Source organism: Nansenia antarctica (assembly GCF_963989245.1).
Source record: "Nansenia antarctica genome assembly, chromosome: 10".
NCBI lineage: Eukaryota > Metazoa > Chordata > Actinopteri > Argentiniformes > Microstomatidae > Nansenia > Nansenia antarctica.
Window position 1 is genome coordinate 19844873 of NC_137680.1, and position 19522 is coordinate 19864394.

Below are 19522 nucleotides of genomic sequence, written 5' to 3' on the forward strand. Positions count from 1 at the left end.
TCTCCACTGCGCAGCGGTAGAAGGCCACCAGCATCTCCTGTCTGATGTGGTCTTTCCTGAGGACCCTCAGGAAGAAGAGCCGCTGTTGTGCCTTCTTGATGATGGCTGCTGTGTTGTTCTTCCAGGACAGGTCATCCTGTATGTGCACCCCCAGGAATCGGAGGGTTGAGACTCTCTCCACGCTCCCTCCGTCGATGAGCAGGGGCTGGATCTCAGATTTTTTCCTCCTGAAGTCCACGATGATTTCCTGGGTCTTTGACTGGTTCAGCAGCAGGTTGTTAACCTTGCACAGCTTGCTCAGCTGCTCTACCTCATCCCTGTACTCCGCCTCGTCCCCCCCCCCCCGAGATGCAGCCCACCACGGTGGTGTCGTCTGCAAACTTTATGATGGAGTTGCTGGGGTGGACGGGGGTGAAGTCGTAGGTGTAGAGGTTGTAGAGGATGGGGCTTTTGGTAGCGCATTTCCACTTCCGGGAGGACAGTTGCAACTTGGGGGCCATCTGCAACTACCTGTTCTAATCCAGTTCAGTCTTCTAATGTGTTATTCCTTTGGTTCAGTGGCGTACCGCAAAATCCCGAGGCCCACCCGCAAGGTGGCGGCGGGGGCCCTTTCGCAACAGAGGTTAACTCAAAGGATGGGGCTTTTGGTAGCGCATATGCCTGAAGAAGATCTATGAAAGACCGAAAGCTCACGCAATAACATTGGATGAAGGATCATATGGAACGAGATTAACTAAGTGACCATCGGAGATAATTCACGGAACCTGTCAACATATTACTAGTAGTGGACCAAAGATCACTGGCTGTCCTTAAGGGTCATGGAGAGCTGTATAAAGTCAGTTTTCAGTTTCTTCGAACAGACCAGTTTGATGTCGTTTGACCCAACATGAACCACAACAGTTTTTGCCTCCTGGTTACGTTCTGGTGTGGCCGGCTGCTCAATGGAGGCCTCTGGGCAGATGTTGGTGACTTCTGGTTGGGGCAATGGGTGATGGAACAGTTGTTGGCTGGATGGGAGGAAGGGCAGCCACTTCCGGGAGGACAGTTGCAACTTGGGGGCCATCTGCAACTACCTGTTCTAATCCAGTTCAGTCTTCTAATGTGTTATTCCTTTGGTTCAGTGGCGTACCGCAAAATCCCGAGGCCCACCCGCAAGGTGGCGGCGGGGGCCCTTTCGCAACGGAGGTTAACTCAAACGGATGTAGCGGTACATTTATTTTAAGGCTGCATAAAGCCTACAGCATAGACGGTTGGCCTGGACAGCTATCAGCTACAGCGCGCTGGCCGTTTGCTCAGAATCATTCTGACACCGTATGTGTGACTGTGTGTGTGACATGTCCATACACAAACGGCAACAAGAACAGACCGACAGGCTACACACCACCCCGAGTTAATTTGATTAATAGATTAATAAATATCTCGAATAATATAAAATAATAGGCTATTCTTACCATTAACAATGACCAAAACGTCCTCTCCTCCTGGCATTAGTCTGTGCGAAGTCCTTCACTATGTAACATAGTTGTTTGATAAATCCATTTGACGTGCGCGCTGGCTTTCAATGCTGAGAATCGCTAGTCTGGAGAGTCTGTCCTGGGACATGGTGCTTCTCAGATAGCTTTTGATAATTTTGAGTTTTGAAAACGATCTCTCGGCCGGGTTAGCCGCTGCAGTAACACTGGCCTCCACAGCGGTGCAACAGGTGCATCCACGACGTTCGTCCCTGACTCAGTGCTAATTGCATCCCTAACCGCGTCAGTCGCAGAAGCTGCTTTGGGTCGGTTTGTGAGAAAATATGACATTTTGGGAAGTTTCGCTGCATTTTGTTACATTTTATATTGCTCTTGCCGTTTTTGCGCACCACTGAGGTACTTTCGCTTGCTCATTTTTCTGCAGGGTCTTGTGTCTCGCTGCCTAAAAAATAAATAAAAAATTGTATCGTAGTGCCGAGAGACGGGAGTCGGAGGCGGCGTATCAAATTACAAAGCTAAACGTTTAATGAAGAACATGAACGATTTTCAACAACACACTCAAGCAGTAACTGAATAAACAACTCGGGTACCACGCACTTAACTGTCCGTGCGGAACAATACTCCCAACCCACCGTGGGTGAATTATGTCAACCCACCACAGTATCCAATGTTAGGGGGCCCCCTAGAGGCTGGGGCCCCCCCCGCGGTGAGTCGCTTGCGGGCCCGTCCCCTACGCCACTGCTTTGGGGGCATTGTCGGTATGTAACAAATTCATTAACTACTTACAGAATTTATAGACAGTTATTTTTGGAACTTTGTTACATTTCATGATTATATTACAAATTGTCGTCACGATGGAAGATGCTAATGTAGCTTGTAACTATCATATGCACTTCATATGAAACCATACTAGCATTATATAAGAATACATTGAGCATTCTTGGTTACGTTAGCTAACAGGGGATACTTTATTTCCTGGTTTTCTTCTTAACTGCAACCACCAGTTTGGAGACCAGTCTAGTAATGGGAAGGCACCGGACTAAAAATCTCCCTGACAGCAAGGGCCGATCTGTAGGATCATCATAAATACTAAAAACATTTGACATAAGACACATTTTAAAGTAACCATGTCTTCTGAGTTACAATTTTCGCTCTTCTGCTGAAGCCTCCACAATGTCCACTGAAGTAGAATTTACAGGTGGCATGTTGCAGTATTAAGTTGTGCGCAGATATCCAGTGCAGTAAAATCCAGAAGTAAAGAATAGAAAAACAGAAATGTCTGTGTAGGAACAAAAAGAACACCAAGAATCACACTGTTCATAAAAACCACCACGGAAGGTATATGCAGCAAAGCCACAGCCCGACCACAGACTTGAACACAGCCATCACCAGGACCCACAGTCAGAAAACATGTCCAAAACACAATTCTTGCCAGCAGAACAAATAGCAGAACATTTGGAGAAGCCTGAAGATTACTGGGAGAATGTAGTCTGGTCAGGCAAAAGTCCTTCTTGAGAAGAATCTGTTTCCGTCCACTTGGATGATGAGGATGCAGGACAACAATGCAGGACAACAATTCAAAACATACTGCAAAGGAGACTCTGTGTTGGACAATCGCCAGACTTAAATTGAAAATTTGCAGAAGGAACTGAAGATCAAGATTCATCAGCAGGCCTCCTGGAATCTTCAAGATTTAAAGATGGTCTGTGTTGAAAAATAGGCCTAAATCCCACCTGATCACTGTGAGAGATTTGTTTTTTCATACAGGAAGTGTCTCGAAGCTGTCAGTGGAAACAAAGGATTCTCCACCAAGTATTAAATACATTTCAGTTAGCCTTCAATACTAGTGTTCAATACATTTTTCCTGAGTCATTCCCCATTATTGCAAATAAGTGTTTTTATGGATTGGAGTGTTACAATTGCTGTGTAGTTTTATTGAGTTGAGACCAATGTCTGGTCTAAATGTTATGTGAATAGGGTTAGCAATGAAAATATGTGGAATTAAAGAAAGTATTGATGTGTTGAATACTTATTTTCCCCATAAATAAAAGGTATTATACAAAATAAAGTATTACAATTACAAATAGCACTTTTGAAAGAAACACTAACCCTAACCCTATTTCTTGAAAAAAAACAAAAAACGTTTCAATGGAGAAGCATTTTGAAAGAAACTGAGCAAGTGGAATATAGGATGTCACTTTAAAAAAACAGCATGTAAGTAATAAGATAATGTTTACTCTAAGTAAAGCAGTATTTTCCCCTTTGGTCCACCATACTTAACTCTTTGACCGCCAATAACGGAATATTCCGGGTTTCAGAGTTATCACTGCCAGACGCTAGGGGGCTCTGTTATGCATCGTTTGACCAAGTATGACACATGTCCGTCCTTCACCAAGCCAACAGGAATTTTCAGGAAAACTGCGCAGCTGTTTTCCAGTGCGTAATAAGCGGGATTATCAAATCACAGTCGCGCCACTTTTTCCCCAAAGATGCCGCGGCCTAAAAGCTATTCAGCAGCTGAAATAGCTACATTTGTCATGTCCAAACTGTGGGACTCAGACCGAGAGGTTTTTGATCAGGTTTTTTCTGCCTCAATCAGGTTTATGAGGCAGGTGATTTACATTACGACCGTAATGAGCCGGAGGACAGTGTGACGCGAAAGACGGAGACGCAGGGGAACGGCGGTGTAGAAGATGATGGACAAGGTAAGACAATTCACTGAATAAAGAGTACAGCAATGTGCAATATTATCATACAGTAACGTTGGGTCAACGTTATAAACGTTATCCCTCTGGAGTCGGCAAGACCGGAGGCGGTTTTGAAAAAAAAAAAAGACTCTCTCTTCATGTGCAAATGGCTCCAGTTCTGGTTAGTAACAATATAACTAAAACGATCTTTTTTGCTATTTAGATGTTGGATGTATTTTGTCAACAGTACATAGCCAAGAGTTTGCTGCACAACTTAGTTTTATAACATAGTTTTAGCTAGTGTTATACTAATTCTAATTATTTACACATCAAACAGTGCACAGTGCTAAGCGTCGAAGACGAATTTGGCGGGCGCTGTGAATGAAGCGGGAACATCAGGACCCCCTGAGTCAGTGACTCGTCACATTCCCTTGCTAGAGGTAAGACACAGACACAGATCTCTACCAGCTGGTGCGGGCGGGAATATAGTTTTAGTTAGTGTTATACTAATTCTAATTATGTAGCCTACACATCAAACAGCGCACAGTGCTAAGCCTTCAAGCCCCCCCCCCCCCCCCTGTCGGATTCAGATTCAGACCCGGGTTCAGACCTAGATTGGACCCGAAGTGCAAGGTCACGTTCCCCTGTCCAAGGTAACACACATTAGATCATTTTATTGTATTTGTATTTCTACCAGCTGCATTGTCTTATTAACTGTTTTATCTATTTACTTGTTATATTTGCTTTTATTCATTGTAATTTTTATTTTCTTACTATACTCCTCTTGCTGTATTTTTAAATAATACATGTCAAGCACTTTGAATTGCCCCTGTTGTATGAAATGTGCTATACAAATAAACTTGCCTTGCCTTACAGGCAAGTTTACATGATTATTTTCAAATGCGTCACATGTATAAAAAATAAACCCATTCTTTTATCTTCTCAAAATATCCATTACTACTGATCCTGTTCATAATGAATATTAGAAAATTAACATAACATGTAGGACTAAATGGCTCCTACAATGAGATTCATTATGTGTATTATAGTTTTATAATGTCAATGTGCAAACTGGGTGCAAACTTACCTTTCTGCTAAATTAGCCGGTTTGACTTCAAAATAGGTCATCCATGTGAATAGGCTTGTTGCATTAACGTCGCGCTGCGGAACTTCCGGGTGCGTCTACTGGTGTAAGAACTTCCGGTCTGGTTTGTTGTTACAGAAAGAGATGGCTTTTTACACTCGCTGTTTACAGGATCTCCCAAAAGACGTACATCGAATCGTTAGCGCTTCCTCGGTAGCCCATTCTAGCAAAAAAGAAAAGGGATTCAATATTTCGAGCTACCTCCACAACTATGAGGGTGAGTAACGGCATCATTAGTTAGAATACTAGCTAGCTAGCACTAACGTTAGCTTTTTAGCTGGCTGTGTTGCAACTAGCTTGCTACTTTTGTACTAGCCAGCTACATTCAAAACACAATATCAGTAACGTTACATTCTTGATTAACATTAACGTTATTATCTGTCTCTTTTTCAGTATCAAACAAAGATACAAGTACAGGAGAGGTCAGCGTCAGGGCGAGCTAAGTTAGTGAGTTAACTCACCTGTTCAGTCTCTCCACCCCCATCTCTCTCACGCACACCCACGTAGTAGATAATAAGTACTGTACCCATCGTGTGATAAGGATCATATTCTTGTGATAAGGATCATATACTGTATACAAGTCTAGATCTGCAAAACAAATATTTGGGGGAGGGGGGGTGTTTAAGTCTCATCCAAGTCACAAGTCACATGAAACTATTTTTCCTGTCTGCTAAACTCTGCTGCTGTTGAAATAACTTTTAGCTTCAGGCAGCTAGGTACAATTCCAGACAGCGTGGAGAACATAGTCACGGTAAACAGTTTTCAACGTAATTATGCAGGTGTTAAGGTCAGGGCTGCGCTACTTACACTTGCATCATTGTTAGACCACCGTTAAGCCCAATTTATACTTCTGCGTCGAATTTACGCACGGCTACGCCGTAGCCTACGCAAGGGCTCTCCCAATTTATAGTTCTGCGTTGGTCGGTCTGCGTCGCGTTGGTCGGTGTACTCATAGCGGCATAATAGCGATTTTTTTTGTTAGGCTTGTTGTAAAGAAAATGTCTATAATGCATTGAAATTACATTAAACTAAGATAATAAGATGGTTATCATAATTTTTCAAATCTTTATTAATAAGTAATTACAGAAAAAGTAAATGACATTTCTGTCATGGCTTCCGCATTTACGAGAGAGTCGGAATGTGACGCTACCAAGCGGACCAATCACAGTTCTTATAGATAACTTTACATTAAATATGTCTATCATCATCCGCTGTCAAACGCCACAGGTAATAATTTATTTCTAAATAAACAGGATTGTACATCTCATAAATGTGAATCGCGCTCCTTATGGGAAGGCTGTGCTTGACGCTTCCATGGGCCGCTCCTTTGGAACGGTGTACTCATAGTGGCATAATAGCGATTTTTTTTTTGTACTAAGATAATAAGATGGTTATCATAATTTTTCAAATCTTTATTAATAAGTAATTACAGAAAAAGTAAATTACATTTCTGTCATGGCTTCCGCATTTTGGCCTACGAGAGAGTCGGAATCATGTCGGAATCATGTGCTACCAAGCGGACCAATCACAGTGCTTATGGTCTGCGTAGTTACATTTTTGGAGAGGTGCGCGTCAACCTAAGATTTTACGCAGAAGTATAAATTGGGCTTTAGAGCTAGCGATATCCCTTTAGCACCGTTAGTGCTAGCGCTATCCCCCACCCTCCCCCTTTCACCTCTAAGGTTCACCTCTTTTTGGGCCATCACCAGTTTGCACACCTGTAAACATATATGTTATTTTGTTCATTTGTTATTTCTCTAATGATTTGTCTCACTCGTTGGCATAGACACAATGGAGACATGCTGAAATTTAGTTCAATGTGAAAGTGAATATATTGTACCCAACATACAATATTTTGTATAAGTATAATTGAGCTATATAAAATAAACTATTTATCTATTATCTATATCTATCTATTTATCTGTATTAGTAAATGTTGTTCTCACTCACTTAAGCTCCTTAAGTGAGTGAGAACAACATTTACTAATACAGATAAATAGTGCATACATTATAATACATAATACATATATTAAGAAATATGACCTAAGAAAAAGTATTATCTTAACCTTTTTTCAAAAAAGTGTCCTCTTTGAATTCTACCTTCAGTATAGGATACATATCACAAGACATGAATATTGTTTCAGAGGCTTGAAATACAAGAAGAAGAAAAAAGTATCTGTTTAATCCTGAAAGACCATCTTGATCTTGGAGCTTGGACGCTCACTGGGAATTGAGTTAATATATTAAAAGGGAACAAATATCTCTCCTCTTTGCTGCTAGATGTAGGTGATAAAGCAAATGTCAGCAAAAATACTAAAGCCATATGTCAGCATGACTCACTGACAGATGGGAGGGAAAAGGTAAAAATGTTCTATCATGTCCAACAAGGTGTTCTTTTTGAGATTTAAAGATCACTGCACAACTTTAAACATGTTTGTCACTTTTACTCTGACGGGAACTATCATGGGCTTCACAAGAACTTTATCAGCTCAGCAAGAAAAAAATAAGTCCATTCCCATTTATCTTAGCCAGGTTCCCTTCAAAGCCAACAAATAAATTACAGTGTACATTTGATACAAATTGATTTCTTAACTCAAATAACAATGTTGTCCTCCCGGTCAGGCCATGTGTCACTCAGTTGCTCGTCTGAGTGAAAGGCTCAATCTGTCTCTGTGATAGAAATAGGGCTGACACATCTCCACCAAGGAATGCTAATCACGCAGGCCTGGCCTGGGCCTTTGTGGGCAGGCCATGATAAGAAAAATCAGTTTCCCTCCTGTCAGACAGTGGGAAGGCCTGATCTGTGTCTGGAGGAAACAAGCCATGGTCCTGGAAGTTACTGTCCTACTTTTGTTGTTGTCTGTGTGTAGCTACATGAGTGAAAAGAGAGAGGGGGGGAAAGAGATCCGGATGCTGTGGTTACGGCTCAGCATCTGTGATGGAGCTGAAGTGAACCCCATTGAATATCTTGAGCCGATCTTATCAGTGGCAGGAGAAATTAGATATTGGCAGGAGCTGTTGAGTGTTCTCACAGCTGAGCAGGTTAATAGGGTTGGGAGGCAGGCCACAGGCTAATTGGATTTGCTGTGGCTTGATAAACAGTGGCAAGCCTTTTTACCAGCCAAACACACAGGTCCTCTTCCTCCCCACCCATCTACCGCCCCGCCCCCCCATAAAGAGAGAGGGGGGCCGAACCAGACAGGGACGCTATTTCCCTGCTCTATTCCCAGCAGGCCAGAGTAGACTGTGAAAGAGAGTTGGCCATCTACTGATTTTAATCAAATACCATTTAACCTGACTGACCTTTAGGAGTCATCACACATGACCAGATCAAGCGGCTTGTTCTTGCTCACTGGAATTAGAGACCACCCTGGTGTTATTTTAACACCTTTCTACAAAAGAACAGTTTGTTTCCACATCATCACCCTTTTATCTTGACTCAAAGCAAGATTTATTTATTTAATAATGAATTCAGTCATTGTATGTCACTCCTGTGACTGACATGGCCACCATTGGTCCTCGTGGTACTCTTCAGTGTCTCCTAGATGTCGTCTATCTGATGGACATTTTACAATCCACTGAAATAGAAATATAATAATAATAATAATAATTTCCCAGAGCTAATAAATTCCCCCCCCAAAAACAGAAAAGTATCTTGGAGATGTATATTAAACATGGAAATTGTAATGGTAATTTGGCACAAGACATTTTATCTGGTTTTGTTTTACCAGAGGCGACTCTGACATTTTGTAATGCTGCACCTTATCGCTTTTAGGATGAACTCCCACCCGTCAAGGTGATGCAGTTGTGCTTGGACTTCATCAGAAAACTGTTCTAGGAAGCCCTAGTAATCCCAGATGAGTACTTACTGTTACAAACTATTTACTTACTCAAACATCTGTGCAGCAGGGGGACCCTGATCAAAGTCTTATTCCCACTCCTTTGCTCAAAGAGCCTCCAATCAGTTTCTGAATACATGCTACTGAGCTCCTGAGCTGGCAAAGAAGGTAAAAAACAACACTGTTAACGTGTGTTCCCATATACAATGTCATCATATATATGATCATATCTTGCTAACACTTGATGTGGGTATATGTGACAATATATGTGTAAATGAATATAAGAGGGGGAAAGCATATCCATCCAAATCTATTTACAAGCCAAGGGACTTTTTGAGAAGCAAACGACACAGACAGATGCAGTTTGAAACAGTAATACCCACTGTGAAATACCCTGCGGTGTCACCATGTCCTCATTTATAAAAACAGCCCCAGCCAGTAGATGCCTCCTCTGCATGGCTGGGAGTAGCCAGATCAGCTTAGTGTGAGTGTATGAGACCGAAGGAAAGAGCGTTTAGAGAAAGCAGGACAGCGGGCTGCTGAATATCCATTTTCAAAGCAAACATCAAGGCCTCAGAAACTTGGACAGGAAAAACAAACAATGAGTAATGTCATAACTTGGAACAGCATGTTTCACAGACAGGATTGGTAACATCCACAGATTTGCCGATAAGCTCCATTAAATATGCCAACCGAAAATGATAACGCATTTGGGAAATTATTTGTTTGTAAAGATAGCATGTCATGCTATCATTGACATTTCGCCGGAAGTTACTGAAAGGCAACGTGAAACAAGTTTGCTCCAAGGGCTTTGGTCGCTTAACTGAATGCAGTCTTTAAATTTCCTCTGAGAAAAAGAGAGACGCTCTCATCTCTTCCTCGATCGTGGACAGGGCATTTGGCTTGGACTGTCTCACACACTGAATTCATCAACCTAACTCCAACTGCCTATGAAGAATTTATGAACCTTAGCTAATAATCAGCTGCATCCATTTCCTCAAGAAGAAAGGATAGCGGGGTCTATTAAACAGTCCTCACGAACCGACCTCGAATCCCATTAGATGATGAAAAAAAACAAAAAAGGCAAAGATTCAGCATTGCTTGCCATACATTCCTTTTAGCACTCTTTAGACATTTCATATTTGAAGTGATACGTCAACATTCTGCAGTCCTAGAGAAGTGGAGTGCGCTCATTTTGGCTGTTTGTGCTAAAAGAGGTGATGAAAGTGAAGCCTGGCGTTCCGAGCATGGAGATCTCCATCGCTAGAAGGGGAAACCAACAGTTCGACCCAACAGATGTTAGCCAAATGATGAAACTGCCGAGCTTAGACTCAATACTCTATGTCCTGTACCCTGATTATGGACTTGGGTCATTGTCTGAAGGAAGGATAAATACATTCCCAAGCATATGAAATGCAATGAAGAAGCAGAGTACTGAGGCAGGGCCAGTCGTAAATCTACAACAAGCCTCCCTGTCTGAGGCCTCTTAAGTAGCAGTTAATTAACACCTTAAGATGTTTGGACCAAAACCCGTGCCAGGTCTGTAGGAGTGTACAGAACACAACCCCTATCTGGCGTCATTTGTGTTTTCACAGCTGACTGTTCCCTTCCCGACTATCAGCTTTCAGGCCACGCTCAGATTCCATTCCTTACACATCAGAACAGCAACATCCATCTTGAGGTGACATCTGTTGAGAATTTTTCAATAACCTAATAGTTATAAAGCATATGAGGAGAGGAAATAATGGGGGGGGGATTATGACTTAAAGTGGTAATGTCCCGGTGGGGGGAACGGCTGCACATAAAGTTTTGATTTGGTAATTCAAGCTAATGTGGTTTGTAGTTCTCTGGAGGCTGGACAATAATCCAATGCATGATACATTCAAACACTGATACGTAATACATTTTACCAAGGCCATAGGTGCCATATAATATCATTATCCTGCAGTTAACACAAGAAATAGTAGAAGGAGCAAATGTTCGTTTTGTTTCCTCTTAAGTAAGTTATTAAAGCCAAAGTAACACCACATTTTACATTGTAGGAACATGTGTCATGCAGTGAAATGCTTATGTGGGTCTTGGTTACAGAGGGTGTTGGGTTCTCATGTTCACCCTGTACATATCAACTCCTTATAGTTTTGCGGTGCTCAAAACAAAAAATTTTTACTTGACCTTCCTGACTAAATTATTAGACTGTTTTTAAACATATATAGACCTTACTATACTCTACTGTATATGTGGTGTATAGTGTGACTTTTATCTACAATGATCCATGCAGTTTGGAGGATGTGCTTCAAGGACACCCATCAGCCAGCAATCAAAAATAAAACACTGACAGATATCTCTGTCTCCAGGACGAACCAAAGGCAGGGATTCAAAGTGAGGGAAAATCAGCTCCTCTCAGAGATCCAGAGTGGTTTAAGGGGGATTAAGATGCACCCACATAGTTGAGCCAGCTTTTATAAGGTACATTATATTACTTCTGTGTAGTTCTTTACAGTTTAAAGAAAATAACATTTCACATTGGCTTTTATGTGGCATTCTGTCTGAAACAAGATTAATGCACACTTCAAAAGAGTGACAGTAAGCTGACAGTACCTATGTAAGTTACAGTATTATGCCCTGCTCAATTCAATTCAAATGGTTGATATTCAGTATCACTCTGTACCCTTCCTACATTCATTATACTGTATACATTACACTCTCTACCAGTCGTATTCTCAAATAAAATCGAAAAAATATTCACTTCACAATCACATCTACTCATCTAATTCTCTTGATGAAGTACTTAGAAATACCAACCATGCTTGTTGAATCACTTTTATATTCAAAATAGCCAACCTATCTATATAGCCAGGCTGTCTATACAAAGCGATAACATTCTCACACATACAGTATGTGTAACCGCTGTGTAATTACACTGTAATAAAGTTAGGGCCTTTTTATTATTTGTTATTACACAAGTGGAATACCGGTAATGACTATTCCTCATAGCTCAAACACTCGAGATAGTATGAGGTAAATTCTCAATAAGAGAATGTATGACTGGAGAGATCCTCTTGGTGTCTCATGCGATATAAGATGTTATTCAGACAAAGAGTAATGAGCAGCAGTTGATACAAGCCTTCAGAGAGCCTTCTGATCTCCCTCTCAGCCAACTAACATGAGGTGAATTTAAATGGACACTTTCTGCACCTGTTAAAAGAAATCCAACAATAGTCATGTGTAAAAATAGCCTTTCATGTCAAGTCAATGTCCCAGAGCAAGATTAGGATTGCTGTGAGCATGTTTGACTAGGCAGCCCTATTGCCTGGGGAAAGTCTCCAGGCAAAATCCATACGCTCAGTCTTGCTGCCTTTAAAGCCAACTGAGGGAATGATTACTGCTCATCTGAAAGCACAAAGGGCCTCGCCAGCCGAAGTTTAAAAGTGAGCCAGTACACCTTGTCTGTGTTAATTGATCACAGGCACATTATCGTCCCTGTCCGGGGCTTAATTTGCTCTCTGAATCAACACCTAGCCGACAACTACAGTAATTTGTAGGAGAATTCCAACAGGTATGAATCTCAACCAATTATCTAAGCCCTTTGTTATTTGCCTGTTGCATACAGCGTGGGCTCTACCTCCAGCATTATTCAACATGGAGACTAACAGACAGAAACAAATAGACATAGTCAGTATGTCAATGTTATTTAACCAGCCACATGTAAAATGAACATTACATCGTTTTTTTCGAAGTACCTTGCAATGGGTTCCTAAACAATCCAGCTTTGATAAAGCGGAGGTCATACAAAGTGGGAAACATAGGAGGTAGCAACAATGATACAGTTCAAGACTTATTTCTACTGGTATTGGTATAGGATCATTGTTTAATTTACATAAACCATATCAGTCTACACAATGGATGTGTTCAACCTATATAATATTGCAATAATGCTTTGTCAAACAGGCTTACCATTAACAATAATGTACTTCATTAGGACATACAGAGGTAAAGACAGGGAAGGCATACACACTAAGTCAAAACTTCTGAATCATAAATCATATCAACATCCCTATTAAATTGATACAATTATGCATTTTACTCTTTAGCTACAAAGAACATTGAAAAAACATCACAATTATATTATATGTATTTTTAAGGCTTTGTGAAACAGACAGGCCTTATTCTGTTTAAATTGAATAGATATTGTCACCTACCCGGAATATTACAGTACGGTATATAGGAATACCAAATATAACAACACAAGTGGCTATGCTTCTTATAAAAAAACATTGAAAGCAATAAAGACATATCAGACAAGTAGAAAAGAAAAACTAAAGTCTGACAGAAATTAGGAACAAACAACAATAAAATATGTGGCAAACTCGTCTCTGCTTCACTTTGAGGTGTCATGACAGACTGCAAATTCAGCAGCAAAGACTGTCTTTAATGAATCTGGAATGTGCCAGTCAAACTTAAGATAACATGCTATTCAGTGATTTCCTATTGTGTGGATTTCATTATCACAATTGACAGGAGAGCAAAATATAAGATACATTCTGAGTAAATGATGCACAGGTGTATTCATACCATAACTATTCAAGTTAAAGAATAGTTAAAGTACAAATGTATGGAAAGGTGCACACTTTTCCACACCCAACAGTCAAAACCTTAATTTAGGTCATTTGTTGAGGTCAAGTTTCGGTCAGGTTTGTTTTATTAATACAGAGGATGTTGTGGTTTAATTATGTAAGAAATGTATTAATATATATATATATATGCATATGCATATGTATGATCCATATACTGTTTGATTTGAAACCATATACAGTTTCATTTTAAGTGAACAATTATCAAAACTTCTGAAATATACCTTTAAGGGCATTACATGTATGCAAAATACATATAGTTAGAAGCCTTGCCTGTACCAATAAGAGTATGGTCAAACAGGAGCTTTCCAACAGGCAAAGTCTGTGTAACACAGGTGATTAGTGAACATATGGTACAGACACTATGAATTTCAAAATCTAACCTCTACCTTTTTGTAGTTTAACAAATCTATCATAGCTGAGGATCGGTGGAGTGAAATGTGTATTCCATTTCAGTTGGTGTCCTATTCTTAATGGGTAGCCATCCAGAGAGAATGAAATGATTGATTTTTGTCATCCTGAATGAGGATAAATGAATGGACGCTAAATCTTCTGAGGAGAGGTTTAGCTTTCTTTGCACGTTTGACGAGACGGAAACTCAGCAAACCTGTAGGGTACTGACTGGAGAGAAAGAATAGTTTGCTTCTTGGGTTACCTAATGAAATATTGATGGGAGATGTGGGAAGTGTGGGGGCTGGGGGTTGGAGTTGTAACTGCAGCTTCCTGTAGCCTGGGACATCTCTGTCACTTTGGATCTTAGTGAGACAGTTCTGGCCTAATTTAATCTGACTTTGAATGAGTCCGTATAACAGACAAAATGTGAACTTACTGTACAGAGGAAAAGTAAATAGCCAAAGAAAGAAAAAAAATTCAAACACATCTTATAAATACATATTTGACAATGCCATAGATATCTAATATACTGTATATTTCTAGGTGTGTAAAAACAAAGCATTTTGATATAAACATAGTGTTGCTAAACAGAAAATATACTTGAGATACTGATAGACAGGAATATATCAAGATATTTCTTAGCTGCAGCTTTCTAGCTTTCAGAAGCAGATACGACAGTTACTGTGTGTGGCAGAGATGAGTACAGTAATGGCTCTTGTACTTCATCAAACCATCATCACAGCCATAGGAATATGGTTAATAGTTAATAACAATTGGAGCATACAGTATACCAAAAGGTTTATATGTTCCAAAGTTGAAAGAGAACCAAATTGTGGGGCTGAAAGGTGAAGGCTGTTGAGTCCCATCACAATCACAAAAGCAACAAAAAAGATCTGACTGCATCATCTTTTGTTTTGATAAGTATGACAAACACATACAGATATCAAACCAAACAGTTTCAATAGACATTATTGCTATCTGAACCAAACTAGGTATTTGGGAAGCTTATCTTATCCATTATTCAGTTCCCCCAAAAAACTCTTGCACCAAACTAATAGCATACAACTGCTTTGATAGAATGCATCTTATGCTTTCAGCTACACTAAGACATTTTTGAGATTCTTTTCTCTTTTTTTTCTTAAATGGCAAATACAAAAAACAGTTGGTTAATGGTTTCTATTATCACTCCTCTTATCTGCGAAATGTATTCAACAACAGCAAACAGTATGTTTCCTCCATGCTATCTCTCATAACATGATGACGGTTAGTCTCCACTAATCTTGTAAAGTCAACCTTTTAAAAGGAGAGGCGTACGAGACTGGGAAAGGGATGGACAGCAATGTACAGGATTGTATCCACGCTAGGAGCTGCCCCTGTCCATATCCAATGTAAGGTTATAGGAATATCATAATCCCTCCTCTGAGCTCCTTTGCGCAGAAGATGATGACTAAATTTCCAGTGTCTTATCACACACTCACAGGCTGGAACTGGTACAAGGGGTTCTGAAGGAAACACAGCATGAAAAGTGGGGATGAGATGATCAGATTAACAGCTATTGGATTTTGTTTGTGGTGGTTGCAATCGGAGTGGAGCAGGCGTTGTTCAAAATGCCCATGGAGATGCAAAGCCTCCACCGATCCTTTCACCCATTTTTAAACTCTTCTTGGGGGTTGCAGGGCTCCAGGGGGGAGGGTTGAGTAGGGGGAAACAAATTTAACACTTCAGGGGTTTGGGTGTATTTATCAGGTGGGTGGAAGCTGGACCGCTGCATGTGGAGAGACAAGTGGGTTTGACTGGCGGTATTCAACAGGACAGCTCTGTTGTCGGCTGCGAGGCGTCTCAGAAACCCCACCTGAGGCGGAGGCATTGTGGATTCAGGAGGCTCTCCCACCATGCACACATGTGAGGGGCAGGATTGGGAGGAGACACAGACGGGTTGAACAAAATGCCTTGAAGGAGGGAAGGAGAGAGAGAGAGAGCGAGAGAGAGAGAGAGAGAGAGAGAGAGAGAGAGAGAGAGAGAGAGAGAGAGAGAGAGAGAGAGAGAGAGAGAGAGAGAGAGAGAGAGAGAGAGAGAGAGAACAGACATCTTTTGGGGATGAGCCCCAGACACACAGCAACATTAGATAATACCCCCCCACCAAAATGTGCCATGGACTCATTAGACAGCAAGGGATCCGAATTAAGTTTTAGTTGAAAATGTGCCGTGGACATTCCAATGGACGTATCCATCATTGTGATGACTGTGGGATAGATTCCTAATGATGATGAAGGAAATACCGCACTCGCTGATGAATGGGGTCCGTTTCTGTGGGAATCATTGCAGGACTCTTGAGTAAAGCTGCCTTCAGAGGACTGTATTGATGTGGGGCCCATCAGGAAGGGAGAGGAATGGGCTATTAACGTTGTTTTATGGGAGGTTGTACTGTATACACTGTGTTGACCTCAGTAATCATCGGCACAAAGAAACCAAGGGTAATCAAAAGGGATTTAATAAGATAGGAATTAATTGTGCAGACTCATGTAAACTAATTGACTGTATAACGTCAATTCCTGTCGTACATATTATTTTCCCACATTTTCACTTTCATTAAGAGCAACTGATGTTGATGTTATAATGTGCCACTAACATTGAATGCAAGCTCAAACAGTACAACTCAGCTCTGCCCCTGTGACATAATACAGTCATGCTCTTTGTAGCCTAAGCTAGGTCATTTCCAATAGAGAGAAAGGATCTGACTCAGCACAACAAGACATGTCAATAAGGTAATGGCACAAATCAATAACAAAGGTTTGGGCTAGATCTTAATTAAAGAAACAACTGCTGATACAAATGATGTTTTCAATGTATTGATATCACAAGGGGCAGGGGTGGAGTGTAGGTGAGCAGTGATCAATGTACTTAACATTTACATAGCCTTTTCATCGCCTACCGAGAAGTTTGTTTTCTCCTCTTGCCTACAAACGCCACTTACGAGATGTCCAAGACAATCCGCTCACTGCCACTCTTGCAAGGTGAACTGAAGGGCTCCAAGGTTGTGCTTTTATGCAGAGCCTTAACTTCCCACAGTAGTGATGTGTTGAAGCAAAGAAAATCAAAGACCCTGTTAAAAGTAAGAACAGGATTGCTGCATCAAGTGTATGAAAATCAATGGTGTTTCAGAGAGGGCATAACATAGTCGTTCAATTACACAATGCTAATACAGGGAAAAAAGCTATTTCTGTCTTCATGCTACGTGCAGGTTAATGGTGTCAAGTTATAGGAATTGTGGAATACCCATATGGAATTGCATCGTCCTTTAGTGAGTTCCCTTGTGTATTGTACGTTGGAAGAACACGTTGAAAGGAGGAGCTCGTCTCTACTTAGAAAAATGAACTTAACAACCCAAAACAAATCCTAATGCAGAGACCAAGGACTGTGTGCTATCTCAAGGCAACCAAGGAGAGCTTCAGACGCTTTGGTCTCTTGTGAATGGTAAAACAATAATTATTAAAGTGAAGCTGAATTGATGGATCCCATTAAAGGCAACACAAATTCCCCAGAGGCTTAGCAGCACAAACATCCAAAGTCAATAGTGTGATTCCCCAGGTAGCCTGCACCAGGACTCAGTTTAAAGAGACATCAATCTGGGATGTCAGTTTTCAGCTAATGAAGCAACATCGGATCAATATTCAGGATCCTATTCCTTAAATGAAGTACTAATGCTTGTATCTCTTGCCATGCAGTTTTCTCCCTGAAAGGTCTCAAAAAACGGGTATGAATATATGGATGTACCACCTTTCAGTGTATTATTCTCCACAGATCAGAGTGCGGTTTTGTGAGGTCTCACTCCACCTTCATGAGGGATCCAGTTATAGAGTATAACCTATGTTCTCTCAGTCTCAGAATGGGTCCATGGTACTATTAGCATCCAAACTCCAAAGCTTCCCAATCCATGTGATCATTTAAACGTGGTCAATGATAGCACCATCATGCTGATTGATCACAATGATATACTGTACTTGTGGACAAAACCACTCTATACCACAATTAACCCTGATTTTCAGAAGGGACTAACAGACTTACATGGACATGATGTTAATACTGTTTGATTCATGTTTGTTTTCCCTCATATTCTAGTCCCACTTGAAAGTAACAGGTGCAAACTTTGCATGGGTGCAAGTGCATAGGAAATCCCTAGGAAATCCATAGTATTGTCCAGCTGTCTTTCTTTGACAGGGATGAATACCGAAGACGATAGTAACTGATGGTAGAAATCTGTCTGGGTCATTATTCAACTTCAACACTGTGGATGTTTGAAAAGAGAGTGTTCAAAGTCAAGACTTAGCAATTAATATCATTAGTACAATGACATATGCCAGATATTACACCCCTTGCCAAATTGTCGGCTACATTAACATGAATACATACATTCATTTGTTTCTTTTCTTTTTTTACAAAACCAATATACTAACAGAACTAACACAGTTGCGTTTGTCAGCCAACAGTGTAGTGTAGAGTGTAGTGCAGGTATGGGATGCAATCTAAAGCCTACATTTGATAAACATATCAATAATGCATATACTGTATGGTAGGAGCATAGTTATTGTACATTACATGCATGTCCTCTCAAGAAGCAAAGAGGTTTTTTTATTTTATTCAACAGACTGATTTTTACCTCTTTCCCCCTTTTCTTTTATGCATCAAATCTTAATGCTCCTGAAAGTTTTATCATTCCCTTCCATTATCTTAATGCATGTGATATGTGAAAGCTCCTTAAATCATGTATTAGGGCATTGTGCTATGTAAAACAGACTGAATTATACTATTTTAGGGAGTAGCCAGGACATTGTCTCTTTGTTTGATTCCAAATGATTTTGTGTTCAAATGGGAGTTACAAAACAAGGCCACTGTTTTTATATGTGGAGCAAAGTTTAACAGTGTTCATGTGTTTATCATGTGTTTATGATATAAATATAATTAAAACATAGGGTGTTTATCCTCTAAATATAATTAAAACATAGGGATGTTGTGTATTTTCCTTTAATTTACAACATGGTTGATTCTGGTGATGATATTCTATAAATAATATTTTTCATATTCAAGCTGTAAGAAAACTGGACACTCTATGTTCTATCTGTCTTTGTTTTCTCACCAGTGAAGCAGTAAAGAACCAATTACATAATATTCTAATGCAAACGTAGGATGTTCTGAATTCATTATTTTGTGTTCGATTACAAAACAACTACACAATGAAAACATGAACTAGGGTTCTGAAATCCAACTAATATTCAAGCATTAAAGTCATGCAATGGATGTGACTCAATCATTAACAGTTAACAAGGCAGTGGTTTAAAAGATTGACAGATACTGTATG

General features: G+C 40.4%; 1 protein-coding gene across 1 annotated transcript in view; it reads left to right on the plus strand.

Annotated features, from left to right (window-relative positions):
- Positions 1–2326: 2326 nt before the first annotated feature.
- adamts16 (ADAM metallopeptidase with thrombospondin type 1 motif, 16) overlaps positions 2327–19522 on the plus strand; it is a gene marked incomplete at both ends in the record, with an annotated part of 155666 nt that continues 138470 nt past the window's right edge. The window contains 2 exons of the mRNA XM_080541054.1: positions 2327–2341; positions 4072–4177. Coding sequence (XP_080397180.1) covers positions 2327–2341; positions 4072–4177 — 121 coding nt within the window. The remainder of the gene's footprint in view (positions 2342–4071; positions 4178–19522) is intronic.